Here is a 15,450-nt window from a genome sequence, read left to right as displayed (position 1 = left end):
TGCTGGAGTGCACAGCTGCCTGTGACTCCAGTTCCAGGAGGCCCAGTGCCATCTTTGACCTTTGAAGAGTCCTGCAGGCATGGGGTGCACATCAGTACACTCATGCACACACACAGACGCACAATCTTTTTAAAAAGAGGATTCCATCGTTCCTATAATTTGATATTTTATAGAATTAGCTATACTGTGAGAAATATTTGAAAGTAGGTACTTTAAAATAAACAGGAAAACTGTCTCTGAATTTTAAATCAGAAGCTGAACACGCAAGCTTTTTTTCTAGATTGATTGTACAAGTCTTTTTTTCCTCATTGGCATTTGTCGAGATCTAGAAACATGCTTCATTCCTTGGCCTGTCTTAGAGAAGTCTTTGACAGCTAGCATATGATTGTTGGTCACTAGTGGTGGAGAAGCTGTGGTCAGAACAGAAAGAGGTGGAGGTCGCAGCCTCAGTGGGCACTGAAGAGGCTTCTAGAGGAAAGCAACCAGTGCATACAGCTGCCTCTGTCCCTTGGAAAGTGTGAAGGCATGCAGGAAGGTACCCTGGGGCTGGGGAGTGAGCTTTGTAGTCCAGGGACGCTGTTGCTCTTGCAGAAGACTGGGCTTCAGTTCCCAGTGCCCACACGGTGCCTCATAACTATTTAGCTCCAGTCGTAGGGGATCCGACCCCCTCTTCTGACTACCTCCAGTACCAAGAACACATGTGCACATGCATACGTGCAGGCAAAACACTCATTCATAATAAAATAAGGCTTCTAGAGTGATTCTATATTGTTTAGAAAAGATAACATCAAGGTGTCACACAGTAAAGGATGAGAAAATAAAGAGCTAATTAATGTTCACAAATTTATATCAGAAAAAGAACAAGTTATTTAAACATACTTGGTCTTAGGCTGACTCTGGGCACAAAGTAGCAAAGGGCTGATGTGGGTGACAATTCATCCCTGAAACTGAGCTTTTGTATTTGCTTATGTGGCATAGAGTACATAAAATATGGCTGACATTGTAATCTAATCGTCAGGAAAAGTGCTCTAAGACGTAGGCTCTGTTATTTTTTTGTTTTTCAGGCACTAAAGCAAAGACCACGATTTGTAGCTTTAAAGAAGCAGCCAGCATACTTAGGCGGGGAGAATCTGGAGCTGCGAGATTATCAGCTAGAGGGTCTCAACTGGCTTGCTCACTCCTGGTGCAAGTAGGTAGAAGATACGGTTAGATTTTCTCTACTGTGTTTGGCTTATTATTATCTTAAGAGCTAAGTGCTGGGGGCCGTTTAGGCTTTGAGAATTAAAGTGGTTCAAGGTAGGCATGATTACTCTGCCATTATGTGATGTGTCGGGGCGAGCTTCCTTCAATGCTAATGACAGATTTCTCTACCACACCCTTTTTATAATAAGTTTTTATTTACATATATGGGTGTTTTCTGCATGTATGTTTATGCACCACTTGTGTACCTGGTATTCACAGAGGTAAAGATGCTTGTGAGCTGCCTCGTGGGTGTTGGGAACTGAGCTCGCTCATGTCCTCTGGATGAGCAGCCAGTGCTTTTAATCATCAAGCTGTCTTTTGAGCCCCGCCTCTTCCTTGTGTCTTTATTTTTTTACAGTAAAACAGGTATCCTTATTTCAGAATTAAACTATAGCTTGAAAAAGAAAAATACTCAAATTTATCCTCAATGTTAGGAAGTGTTTTCTAGTTATAAACACATTCAGGACAACTATTTCTCACATGAATCACTGTTACTACTTGTCTTTTCAGCCGAATGTAGTATTTTTAAGACTCAGTGAGCCAGGTGTGGTGGCGCATGCCTGTGATCCTAGCACTTGGGAGGCAGAGGCAGCCAGATCTCTGTGAGTTTGAGGCCAGCGTGGTCTACAGAGCGAGTCAGGACAGCCAAGACTACACAGAGAAACCTTCCTTGTCTTGAAAAACAACAAAACAAAACAAAACAAAAATCTCAGTGAAGAAAGTTTGACCTTTGAGCTTAAGTTTGTGTGACTGAGAAAGTGGGTCACAATCATTTTAGATGCTTAAAAATGATTTTCATTGGCCTCTACCCTGCAGGCCAACCTAATTCAATACAGTAGAGGACATGGAGACACAAGCAGATATGCAAGTAGGTGGGGGACTTGGGAAGGAGTTTGATTTGATGGAGAGGGCGTGGGATAAGAGGAAATGGGGGAGATCAAAGATATTATGTGTATGGAATTGTAAAGCAGATAGCTTGTAAGAAAGGAAACAGTTTCCATTTAGAAAATAGTGCGTTCTACTCTTTCTAAAGGATCAGTAAGAAATTAGATGTAACTAAAAAGACTGTATGAGCTAGCTCTTTTAGTTTACAATTGGCGATGCTCAGGAGCAAGGGTAACATTAACTTTGTCCCGAGTTGTACAATACATACTGTAGAGTCATTCGTGTGAGGTTTTGTTTTGTTTGGTTTTTTTTAAAGGTACTCTCACTTTGTAGCACTGGCTTGCCCTAGGACTCAGTATGTAGACTGGGTTGGCCTTAAACTCAAAGAAGTCTGCCTACAGTCTTGGCAAATTAAATGCCTTGTTTTTCTAGCTAGACGTTAGCTTACATTTTACTTTTAGAACTCTGGCTCACTAGTGAAGCCTGTGTACATACAGACTATTTGTTTGGCACAGAAACTTGGCTTGAATTGCAGTGCCAGCACATGACTATAGCTGAGAGAAGGAAGGGCTGGCCTGCTCGAGGGTAGCAGTGTCTTCTGGAGGCACAGGAACAAGAATACAAGCAACCCAAGGTCTGTGTGCCTCAAGCCCCTTTTGTCAAGGGTTACAAGATAGTGGTAGTGCCAAGACCCAGCCGCAGCTACTGAAGAGAGGCTAGCTGTCAGCACTTGGCTTGCTGGCCTGTGCTTGTGCTGCCGCTTCTTCAAATGGGTATAGTGACGTTAGTTTACCTCCACAGACACGATGAGCGACTGTAGTTAAATCTTCCAGATGTTTCTGGGTTAAAGAGTCAGAAAGGGTAGGAAGGGAGGAGAGTGACAGTGTTCTTCGTAAGCCAGGCTGGGCAGGGCCTCCAGAGGGACAGTCAGTACCTTCATTCCTTCCTTCTTAGGCTTTGAAAGCAGGAAGGAGAGCTGCTGTCTGCAGGGGAATAGAGCTTGGAGGAGTCCTCCACTCAAGATAGCACAGGAGAGCAAGCCACTGTGAGGTTAAGCTGATGATGGCACTGCCATTGGGCCATGCCCCAGGTTCTGGCTTGGGAAGGACCAAGATGAGCTGTGGTACCCAGAAGTAGCATAAACCATAACCAGCAAATTCAGAGCTGGGAGATCCTTGGCAGCCCCACAGTTCTCATATTTGGGGAAACCCAGACCCTCAGCTAGAGGCAGACATGGTGGCCCTATTTAAATTTAAAAGTTTGCTTTCATTCAATATGTACCTGTGTATACATATATACTTGCATGGCTGACATGCAGGAGTTCTGTCTTCCTCCTGCGTGGATTCTGGAGACTTCCCTTATGTAGTTAGGCTTTATGGTACATGCCTTTGCCCCAAGTTATTTCACTGGCCTATAACAGTATTTACAGACTATGTCATACATGGATCTCTAACTTTTTGCACATCTGTTTCCTAAACATGCTTTCCTAACTCTGGTCATTTTCTTCATTTGTCTTTCTTTTTGTATCTGTACAATTTTTAATAAAAGGTGGTAATTCTGCCTGTTTTCTAGTACAGTGTTTCTTAAACTGCTCTATAACACTTGCGTCAGTCTTCAAAGGTGCTTGTTGGATATACGAATCCTCTCCTTCTAGCTCTTCAAGGCAGAGGCAGGAGGATTGCAAATCACAGGTCAACCTGGACCATAGAGTGATTCACTCCTTCATAGAAAACAAAACTAAAAAGCAAAAACCGAAACAAACCCCTCAGAATCTGCACTCTTTCTTAGACAGTCTCAATCAGTAGGTCTATAATGAGGTCCAGAGCTATAGACTGCATCATATTTAAAACAGTTCCCCTGAGCTTAGAACACAGAAGACCCTGGGCTCTATCTCTAGCACTACAAACAAAACAAAAACCCTAGCCCTTTACATCTGCATCAAGTAGGTCTATAAAACAGTAGATGTGGTATTGGTCAATCAAGTGGAATGGGTAAGGTAATTTGAACAAAGGTGCATCCAGTTTACTCATTTTGTGTATTGATGACCCCAAGGCCACATGCTGTGTATATCTACAATAAAACCTGTTTCTTCTATTAGAGGGATAGCCTAGCAATGACAGTGCAGTTCAGAGCCTTACTTATAAGATAATAACAATTAGAGCAGTCTCATGCAATCTAAGTCTTGAGTATACTTACAGATACATTGCCTGGTCTTTCTGCTTTCTTCCATATTTAGGAAGCAAATAAGTCATCGAAGATGAGGAAACATTTCATTGAAGGGTCAAACTGATGCTTTGTGGTTATTACGAACTGTGTGTGTTGTTTTTGCACGTACTGTTTTTCTCATGAACTAATTACTTTTGTTTGTGCTGTTTTCTTACTGCAGAAGTAACAGTGTAATCCTTGCTGATGAAATGGGCCTAGGAAAGACCATCCAGACCATATCGTTTCTCTCCTACCTGTTTCACCAGCACCAGCTCTACGGGCCCTTTCTTATAGTTGTCCCCTTATCCACCCTCACTTCGTGGCAGAGGGAGTTTGAAATCTGGGCACCCGAGATTAATGTCGTGGTTTACATAGGCGACCTGATGAGCAGAAATACGGTACGTAAACAAAAAGAGTTGAAGCAGTATCTATGTTAAAAATGTATTTTTGAGATTGCCTATAGAGTGCTTTTTAGCTATATTAGTAAACTCTTGAGTAAAATCATTCACACACTGTGTACTGTGGGCTCAGTACTCAGAGTTTTGTCAAAAAGAAAACTCAGTTATTCTTTAAAACAAGGCATATACTACTATGTTTTGAAACACCAATAATTGCATGGAATTTTCTCTTCGCTGTTTCTCTCTTCTCTTCCCTCCCTTCTCCTATTCTCTCCTAGTATCTTCCTATGTAGTTCAAGCTAGCCTCTAACTCATGGCTGCCTCCACCTGCCTCAGTCCCCTGAGAGCTATGATTACTGCCATGCATTACCGCTTCGAGTTTGATTTTTATATTTAAGATCACCTTTCCTTATGGAGAATTAATATCTTTGCTATCCTAGCAGAAATGTTATTGGAAAGACTTGGATTCTTAGAATTTATTTCCCAATCTCTTAAAAAGCAGTGAGGTTTCATAACATACAAGGAAGAAGTAAAAACAAAGGAAAGCAATACATCTCTAGGGCTGCAGAAAAAAATTGTCTGCTACCAAACGTTGACTTGAGCATCATGAATGTAGCACACAGTGGTGTAAATTTGTCTTTGTTTAGCAAATACTTTTTTGAGAAATGAACATTTTTTTCTGAGTACCTACTATGTGCTAGTTCTAGTGTTGGTGTGTTTTTGTATCTATTCATTAACTTTCATGATAGTCTTCAAAATCGATGGTGCCAAATATCTGGCAGACGGATGATGATAACTGCCCAGCGAGTCTGTCTAACTTGCCTTTAGATGGGTAGAATGGCAGAACTGGAGCCTCCACTTGCCAGACACAAGGCTGTTTGGTCCTGAGGTGTTGCTCTTGGGTCCTTCTGTGTTACCGGGTTTTTTGGAGATTGCTTATAGCAAGAGCAGGCCACTGGGAATCTTCAAATTTTTAGATAGGTGCTGTAAACACACTTTTGTGGATTCAAACTTGTTTTTATTAAATGCTGCTAGCAAAGCCATCTGATTGGGTTGGAACTGTAGCTCCATGACAAACCCTAGCATGCTTGAGACTCTGGGTTTGAGTTCAGCTCTGCAAGCAAAACAAAGCAAAACATCTGGATTATAAACTATATTAGGTTTCATTGCCCCAACTTGGACTTTTTAAGGCTGTATATAGTAGTTCTTAGTTCCTAGTTTGTAGTTATTAAAAGGAAAAAACAAACTGGCATGCATTGTGGCAAGCCCCCAGTATTCTTTCTCTTTAGACTTTGGTGGCAGTCACCTACAAGTACTCATTGCTTTGTGTTCTAAGTCAGCAAATCATAAGGACATTGTTCGTAGACATCGTGTTTGCTTAGTTTCTGATCATGTTTCACTATGATTTCATTCATTTTCCAGTTTCTTTACATTCCCACTATTTTCTACTTATATTAAATTATATTTTCGCTCTGTAAAATTCCTTTTTCTTGGGGGTATGGCTGTTGACTATGATGAAATTTATGGCCAAGGTGTTGATTATAATTTGTTATTTCTCACTAAATATCACCTAAAATATCAGCAAAGAATAATGGAAATTTTATTTCCTTTAGAACATTCCATGGCGGTGGTGGGGTTTGGAGAGATGGCTCAGAAGTTAAGAGTTCTGCCTATTCTTCCAAAGGTCCTGAGTTCAATTCCCAGCACCTACAATGGTGGCTCACAACGATTTATAATAAGATCTGGTACCCTCTTCTGGCCCGCAGGCCCACATGCAGGCCAACTACTGCATGAATTAGAAAAAGAAAGAAGGAACATTCCATGGATCTGGGAAAGCCGAACTTTATTTAGTTCAAGTTCCCAAAGTCATTGTCCAACCTCCCCTCCCTCACTCCCCAGGGTCTCTCTGTGTAGCCTTGCTGTCTTGGACTCACTTTGTAGACTAGGCTGGCCTTAACTCAGAGATCTGCCTCTTACGTGCTGGGATTAAAGATGTGTGCCAACATGCCTGACAACGTCCCTAAGCTTAGTTGCTGATAAATGCTGCACATTTGGTCAGTTCTTTGTGGGAGGGTTTGATTTATTTGAAATGACAATAAAGTTTTTCCTGCTTAGTGCTTTGTAGTTTGAGTCTGACTCTCAGTCTGTCTGTCTGTCTGTTTCTCTCTGTCTCTCCCTGTCCCTCTCCCTCCCTCTCTTGGCTTTTTTTGAGACAGGGTTTCTCTGTGTAGCCTTGGCTGTCCAGGACTCCTTTGTAGACCAGGCTGGTCTTGAACTCAACAGCGATCTGCCTGCCTCTGCTTCCCGAGTGCTGGGATTAAAGACATGCACCACCACGTCCGACTTTACATAAGTCTCTTTAGAGTGCATAGGCTGTTCATTAATTCTCATGGGGCTTGTTTGTCATTTCTATTGCATCTATTATCAGACTTGCTTTGTTTCAAAAACTTGGAAGTAGAAATTGTGTCTTAATTACTGTTTTTCTCTTATAGATAAGGGAGTATGAGTGGATTCATTCTCAAACCAAAAGGTTGAAGTTCAACGCACTTATTACAACATATGAGATCCTTTTGAAAGATAAGGTGTGTAATTATTAATGGGGGTCACGACTTGCCTGCTGACTGTGCTTCCCCCTTGTCGCGCTGTTCTTGTTGCTTTGTTTTAAACAACAAACTTAAAATACTCCTCAAATACTAAAATTGTAAATAGAAATCAAACGTCACAGTTGAATGGGAGCTCAGGTTTCCTTAGTCCGTTGAGTTAAGCAGGAGGCAGGAGGAAAGGGTACTGAGGCTGCACCGAGGAGCGCTACAGTCATTGGAGAGCTCTAGTGAAAGTCACCAAGTGATAAATGCTTCTATAATCAGTTTGGTGCTCTTGTGTTTCAAGGTTGGGGTGGCAAATAGGCAAGAAAAGAACCTTACCAAGATAAAGAAATGTGGAGGTTTTGTTTCTGTTTTTGCTCAGCATACCCGTTCTCATCCTCTTGTGGGGGCTTTTAGTAGTGGCTTATATGAGGGATTCACCTACAGCTTTAGATGATAAGGTATTCTTGAATCTGGCCATTAGAACAAGCAGAAGAGTCCTAATATATTAACCCTGTGAAGACTAATGTGTCTATGTGCGTACCTTTGTGCTGGTGTGCATACCGAAATGACTTAGATGTGTAAGTACTTTTGGGTTCCCTTCTGACCTGGTGGCTCGCTCTTTTCTGTTTTTCACTTTAGACCGTGCTGGGCAGTATTAACTGGGCCTTCCTGGGAGTAGATGAAGCCCATCGGTTGAAGAACGATGACTCTTTATTGTATAAAACTCTGATTGATTTCAAGTCCAACCATAGGCTACTGATCACGGGCACCCCTCTTCAGAATTCCCTCAAGGAACTTTGGTCCTTGCTGCACTTTATTATGCCGGAGAAGTAAGCCCCTTCATGTTTATTTCAAAAGGTGCTAGAATGTCTGATATACAAATGCTGCTTCCCTCACTTTTTAAATTTTTTTTAATTTTTTAATTTTTTTATTTTTTGGTATTTTTGAGAAAGGGTCTCACAATGTAGTTCAGGCTAGCCTGGACCTATGTATAGAGATCTGCCTGCCTCTGCCCCAAGTGCTGGCATGAAAGGCAACCATGTCTGGCAACTTTTTGATGTTCTTAGTAGACTAAGGAAAACCGATAGCGTGGGGAAAGCAAAATACTCACCTGTGGCAGAAGCAACTGTATTATAACCTTGCATAATAAAGTGATAGAAGCTAAAGAAATTAGCCTATTGAAGAGGACTATGTAGTTGCCTAACAAAGGTTTGGATTAGTTAAAGCACTTGGAAAATAATTATTAAGACATATGGGAGTCAGGGGTAGTGGTAGTGATTAACCAGTCCCAGCACTTAGGAAGTTGAAGCAGGGGGATTAGGAAGGAATTCATTGCCAGCTACCTAGTGAATTTGAGGCCACTCTAATCACCATGTAACTTGGCCTCAAAAAAGCATAAAACAAAACAAAATCTCAAAGCCCCATGAATAAATATATGACATATATAGTCTGACATGCCTTAAATATGTCTTCGCTGGTAGAAGCATCAGTTTTAGTCCTTATTCAATCTAACTTGCTTCTTATAGGATAGATCATAGTATTTATTTTCATTACAATTGTCTAGTGGTGCCCAGTGACAATTTAGAATGAAGTCTAAACTTGTTCCTCTAGTGTGGACGACTGTTCTGAGCTGGATCCTGGGTCATACTGACTCATACACTGTTCCGTTACTCATTATGCATCAGCTGTCCTGGCCCTCTCCTGTTCCTTCTACACGCTGACCTATTCCTACTCTGTGTTACCTGGACTGTTCCTTCTCCTTAGTTTTTACATGGTAGCCACCTCCTTTCTTACCCTTTTTCCTCTCCCTGTTTGGTTTGCTAATTAAATTAGGTGTGTGAAAATACTAGGAATCTTGTTTGCACATTCATCACTGGTTCACATTACCTGGAATAGCAATGATAGACAGTAAGCAAGTTAATTACTAATTGTATAATTGATAGGTATTGTATAATCAATAGGTAAATGTTCCATCCATCAATTTTTTTTTCTAATGATTGAGAATGTTGGACATATTCTCATTTCTCTTTGGCTCTTTGGGATCCTTTAGTTAAATATTTATTCAGCTCTTTTGTGCTTAAGAAAATTAGATTGGGTGCTGGAGAGATGGCTCAAAGGTTAAGAGCACTGTCGGTTCTCCCAAAGGTCCTGTGTTCAATTCCCAGCAACCACATGGTAGCTCACAACCATCTATAACAAGATTTGGTGCTCTCTTCATGTGTGCAGGCACACATGTGGGCAGAATACTGTACAAATAATAAATAAATCTTTAAAAAGAAAGAAAGAAAAAAAAAAGAAAAAAAGAAAATTAGATTGGGCTGGCCAGGTACACACCTTTAATCCCAGCACTCAGGGAGGTAGAGGCAGGCAGATTTCTGATTTTGAGGCCAACCTGGTCTACAGAGCAAGTTCCAGTTCAGCCAGGGCTACACAGAGAAACCCTGTCTTGAAAACCAAAACCAAAACAAAAAAAAGAAAGAAAGAAAATTAGATTGGGATAGAGGGCTGGCTCAGTTTTTAAGAGCACTTGCTGTTCGTGCAGAGGACCTTGATTCAGGTCCTAAACACTCGATGGAGGCTCAGCTGTTTGTAACTGCAGTTCTAGGGAATCTGAAGTCCTGTTTTAGCCTCTGCAGGCACTGCATGTACTTGGTGCAGTAACGCACACACTGGTAAACACAAACACCTACACTCGTAGTATTTTATAGCACTGACTCACTCATCTCTGGAAACATGAATTATCAGCTTATATTCCTTTCAAAACACTCCTGGATGCAATGTCTTGTTACTGTGCAATTTGCTTTTCTTTTTCTTTTCATAATATCTTGAAGAACCAAATTTTAACTTTTAAACATAGTTTATTAAATTAGTTTTGTGTGAAGTGTCTAAAACAGATGGGGCTAACCATGGGCAACAAAGACATTTTTGTTGTTTTATAAATTTTAGCTGTCATATTTTGTGCATATTTTATTTTGAGGCAGTTACTGTTTGAAGCGTGAGGACCGTGATTCATTTTTATTTTTCTTCACCAAGGAATTTGAAGTTGTTTCAGCATCATTTGTTGAAGATCTTAGTTGAGATAGAAAGGATCTACTACTGGTCTGTAGTCCTGTGCCATGAGTGCTTATACCCACACTCCTGTGCAGCGCTGTCTGTAGTCCTGTTTTATACCCACAGTCCTGTGCAGCGCTGTCTGTAGTCCTGTTTTGTACTATGGAACAAAACATGGGAAGTATTAGACTCGGTTTCATTCTTTCTCAGAACATCTTGTCTGCTTGAAAATCTTTTATTTCTATGTCAGGATCAACTCACTAATTTCTGGGAGAGAACCTACTGGCATTTTGTTTGGATTGTGTTGAGATCTCCACTCCCTCCCCCCCCCCCCCCCCCCAAGACAGGGTTTCTCTGTGTAGCCTTGGCTGTCCTGGACTCACTTTGTAGACCAGGCTGACCTTGAAGTCACAGAGATCCTCCTGCCTCTGCCTCCCCAATGCAGGGATTAAAGGTGTGCGCCACCACACCTGGCACGGTTGTGGTGAATCTTAGAGTTGCTTGCCTAGTAATAACCAAGCTGTCTAACCCATCATCAAGGAAAGTTTTCTCTATTTATTTAGCTGTGTAGTTGTTCTTGGTTCCGTTTTAGGAGGTTTTGTTGTTTTGGTAAGATGCTGTGGAGGAAACACAGGGCCTTGTGTGTGTTGAGTAGGTCACTGCTCCCTGCTGAGCTAATTCTGTACATCCTGAGACTCTTACTCTGTTGTTTTCATCTCATTTTTATGCTGTACTAAAGTCTAGAGCTACAGGTAGAGAGAATTAGTTAGACTGCAGAGCTACAGCTGTGTGTGAAGCTACAGTTAGTTTATAGAGCTGCAACTGAGTGTGCAGCTGGAATTAAGACCTTAGAGCTACAGTTACGTATAGATACCGCACAACCCTTTCACCAGGGGTCGCGTAAGGCCATCAGAAAACACATAATGATTCTTAACAGCAGCACATTTATACTTATGAAGAAGTAATGAAAATAATTTTTTTTCTTTCCTATTTTTTTTCTCCTTTACTAATTTATTCTTGTTACATCTCAATGGTTATCCGAAAATAATTTTATGGTTGGGGATTATCACAACACGAGAAACTGTATTAAAGGGTCTCAGCATCAGAAAGGTGGAGAGCCTCTGCTCTGGGGCTATAAATAGGATATAGAGGCTAGAGCTACCGTTGAGTAGAGCTCTAGCTGTAGAGCACATAAGCTCTAACATACTTACGTGGCATTCAGAAACTCGTTCTTATAACTCTTCTTTTATTAGCAATTACTTAGAGGACCATATCTCTGCAAGTACAGGCTTTTAAATGACTTTCTTCCGTGAATGCTTTTTATATCTCGTCTTCCTTATACTGTAGAACCTCCGTGTTGAATAGAATTGGTGGGAGTAAAACGTTAGATACGTGTTTGTTTTTGTTTTTGTTTTTCTTTTTTGATTAGGATATAAATAATGATATGGCTGAACTCATTCCTGTCATTTGGCTGTTTGCTTCCATGTTTCATGTTTAGTCCATTTCTCCTTCACTACTGTGCTTAGTGTTTATATTTTAGTGTACTATTCAATTCCTCTTCTTGGATTCTCTAGGGATTGTGTATTTTAGCCTGATCTTCAGGTTAATGCTCACTTACTTATATTGTCCCTATGTTATAAACTCAAGATACGGCAGTTGAGTAAATCCTCCTTTCATTAGGAACTCAGGATGCAGCAGTAGAATTGCTGGATGAGACAGGATTGTCTCCTAAGGAAACCTTGAAAAGAGAAAATATCACATAGTTCATCATTTCCAGGTGATCTTCATTTTCTCCTGTGAATTGAGGTTCCTGTGGAGGATTTTCTTTTAGCCCTAAGGGCTAACTTTAGTGTTTCTCATAAGGCAGACCTCTAGGCAGCACATTTATTGTTTTTATTTGCTTCTGGCCCTTTTCGAAAAAAAAATCTTTATGAGATAGTTTTGGCTTTTCTGATGATGGGTTGAGATACTAGCCATTCTGAGCTGACCTTCTCTCCCTCCCCCCTCCCCCCTCTCTTTCCTTTCCTCCTCATCCCCCTCCCCTATTGTTCTCCTCCTCCATTCCTTCTCTCTTCCCTCCCTTGTGCTCCCCCATCTCCCTCTTCTCACTATAGTATTTTTCTGGGAGGAGGGACCCTCTGCACCTCCCTCTCCCCCCCATTTAGTGCTGTCTCATGGCTCTGGGCTTCTCATCTTGGGCAATGTTAATATTTTGGGTTGGGCTGGACACTTCCCATCCCCGTTCCAGCTGCCTTGTGTCATTTTTCTTGTAGGATATCTAGCAGCATTCTTGGATTCTGCCCTCTGCAGGGCAGTTGTCACATCTAAAAATATCCCCAGACATTCCCACTGCCTCCCTTGGGCATGGGGGGGGGGCGGGGGAGGGGAAACATACTCTAAGCAACACTGCGTAGAGTCCTGGCTGGTGTCTTGTCATCATTTGCTGCATGAGCATCCTTGCTCTTCACTGCTGAGCATCACTCCAGCCCCGTGTGTCCATTCTCATTGCTGTTCTTCATCCCGTGTCAGCTTCCTGGTTCCCTCTTTCCTTCCCCAGACATCAAAGTCTTTACACAATTCCCGACAGCATGCCCGACAAAAGCAACGACAAGGAGGCTTACTTTGCCTTATAGTTTAGTATGCAACCTGCCATGGCAGGAAAGCCTTGGTGGCAGGGGCATCCACAGGACACCACAGGGATGAATGCTTGTGCTTAGCCCGCTCTGTCTTTTCAGGTGGCAAGCGTCTACTTGCTGAGCCATTATGTCCCTTCCTGAAATATTAGAATTACATTTTATTTATTCCCCCTCTTTTATTGAAGAGTCCATGATGAGCAAATTTTTGCCTTTCCTTGCAGAACAGATTGACTTTTTAAAATCCCTTCAGAGCCACATTGCTTACTCCTCGTTCTGTTCTGTTCTTAGAGTGGAAACGCTCTTCCCTCTGTGTGACTAATGGTGACAATTTCATCTGTAGGTTTGAGTTTTGGGAGGACTTTGAAGAAGACCACGGAAAGGGGAGAGAGAATGGCTACCAGAGTCTTCATAAGGTACTAGAGCCTTTCCTTCTTCGGAGAGTCAAAAAAGACGTGGAGAAGTCCCTGCCTGCCAAAGTGGAGCAGATTCTCAGGGTGGAGATGTCAGCCCTTCAGAAACAGTATTATAAGTAAGTCCCTGCCATGAGGCTGTGCTTCCAAGTGATACACGCCTTTTAAAGTAAAGCCTGAGCAGAGGTTTCAGGTTTTGTTTTCTTCTTTTCTTTTTTAAAAATTAAGCCTTCAACCTTGTAGATCTTGGCAAATACTCAATAATAAAATCTTCTGTGTTTTTGAGTCAGGGTCTCTGTGTAACTCTACTGAGCTTGAGAGTTCTGCCTCCTACCGGGACCAGGCGTAGGCCTGAGCTTTGTTTTGTTTTGTTTTCTTATCGCAGTAAGAATTGGGCTTCTGCCTTGTAATTGCTAGAGAACCACTGAGCTTTGTCTGTAGGACTCAGCTTGTAATTAAATTGAAATTCATATTCAATCAGAAAAAAAAAAGAAACTTTTGTTTTTTGTTTTAGGTTTTTAACACAAGGTTTCTCTGTGTAGCCCTGGCTGTCCTGGAACTCACTCTATAGACCAGGCTAGCCTCGAACTCACAGAGATCCTCCTGAGAGTGCTGATATTAAAGGCATGTGCCACCACCACTTGGCCTAGGAGTTTTTTTTTTTCCCAATCATTTAAGAATTTATAAAGTACTTTTCGTTATGTAAATGGTCTGAAGTTTGTCAGTCAGAAAATTTTTTTCAGGTTTCTTTATTTTATGTTGTATGGCTATGTGTGTTTTGCCTGCGTGTATGTATGTGCATACTTGTTGTCTGTAGAAATTAGAAGAGGGTGTTAGATCTCCTGGAACCGGAGTTAAGGATGATTTTTGAATGTTGGGACCTGAACCCAGGTCCTCTGCCGGATCAAGTGCTCTTACCCCCCAAGCGGCGTGGGCAAGTCACATGTTTTTGGCTTATCATATTGTATGGAAATTCAAAAATAGTGAGTCTGGCTTAAGTGACAGCATAATATGTGCTTGCTAAGGACATTCACATTTGCTTTTTATAAAATATGATTCATTTATGTATATGCACTTGCATGTTTCTGGGAGCTCAGAGCCAGGGCCTGACATGTGCTAGACAGACACTTAGCTGAACTGTAGGCAGCCCCAAGCCCCTGTTTGTGTTTTGGAGATATTACTATGGGGACTTTAAATATAAACAAAACTAATACGGTGTCTGCCTATCTACTCACGGTCTAGCTTCCGTGGTGTTAACCCGTGGCCATTACTAGTTCACCTGCGTCTTCCCATCCTCCTGCTTTAGTGTATGTCTCTAAAAAAGAAAGACCTCATTCTTCAAAAATTTGTTGTTATCATGCCTAACAGTAGTTAATAATTCTTTAACAGTTTAGTAATGTCTGCAGAGTATTTACATTCCCCAGTTGGAACACATATATACACACACATACACATAACATGATGTTTTGTTTGCTTCCACATCTATATAGCTCTATTTAGTATAATTTATTAGTATGTCTCTTTCATATATTCTTTTAAAAAAACCCCAGACATTGTAAATGTTTATCTTTTTATTTTATTTATTTTTTTTTAGATTTATTTTTTATTATGTATACAGTGTTCTGTCTGCATGTATACATGCACACCAGAAGAGGGCACCAGGGCTCAGTATAGATGATTGTGAGCCACCATGTGGTTGCTGGGAGTTGAACTCAGGACCTTTGGAAGAACAGCCAGTACTCTTAACTGCTGAGCCATCTCTCCAACCCTATTTTTTAGAATTTTTTTTAGTTTTTTGAGACAGGGTTTCTCTGTGTAGCTTTGGCAATCCTGGACTCCCTTTGTAGCCCAGGCTGGCCTTGAACTCACAGATATCCACCTGCCTCTCACTTACTTCCCAAGCACCTTGCCTGGCTAAATGGTTCTTTTCAAGATGAAGTCTTGTATATAGCACAAGTTGCGCTCAAACTGATTCTCCTTTATACCTCAGCCTTCTTAGTGCTGTGTGTTCCAACATGTTCAGCCTTTGTAAATT

At 41.3% G+C, this 15,450-nt stretch overlaps 1 protein-coding gene across 2 annotated transcripts in view; it reads left to right on the top strand.

Moving 5' to 3' along the window:
- The window catches only part of CHD2 (chromodomain helicase DNA binding protein 2), a 114,113-nt gene that overhangs the window by 43,014 nt on the left and 55,649 nt on the right, over window positions 1-15,450 (top strand). For both annotated transcript variants that reach the window (XM_084751983.1, XM_084751982.1), the window contains 5 exons: window positions 1,065-1,189; window positions 4,514-4,730; window positions 7,223-7,312; window positions 7,958-8,148; window positions 13,346-13,534. In XM_084751983.1, coding sequence (XP_084608109.1) covers window positions 1,065-1,189; window positions 4,514-4,730; window positions 7,223-7,312; window positions 7,958-8,148; window positions 13,346-13,534 — 812 coding nt within the window. The remainder of the gene's footprint in view (window positions 1-1,064; window positions 1,190-4,513; window positions 4,731-7,222; window positions 7,313-7,957; window positions 8,149-13,345; window positions 13,535-15,450) is intronic.

Source organism: Acomys minous (assembly GCF_964271855.1).
Source record: "Acomys minous genome assembly, chromosome: 2".
In the NCBI taxonomy this organism is placed as follows: domain Eukaryota; kingdom Metazoa; phylum Chordata; class Mammalia; order Rodentia; family Muridae; genus Acomys; species Acomys minous.
This window is presented reverse-complemented; position numbering and strand designations above follow the sequence as displayed.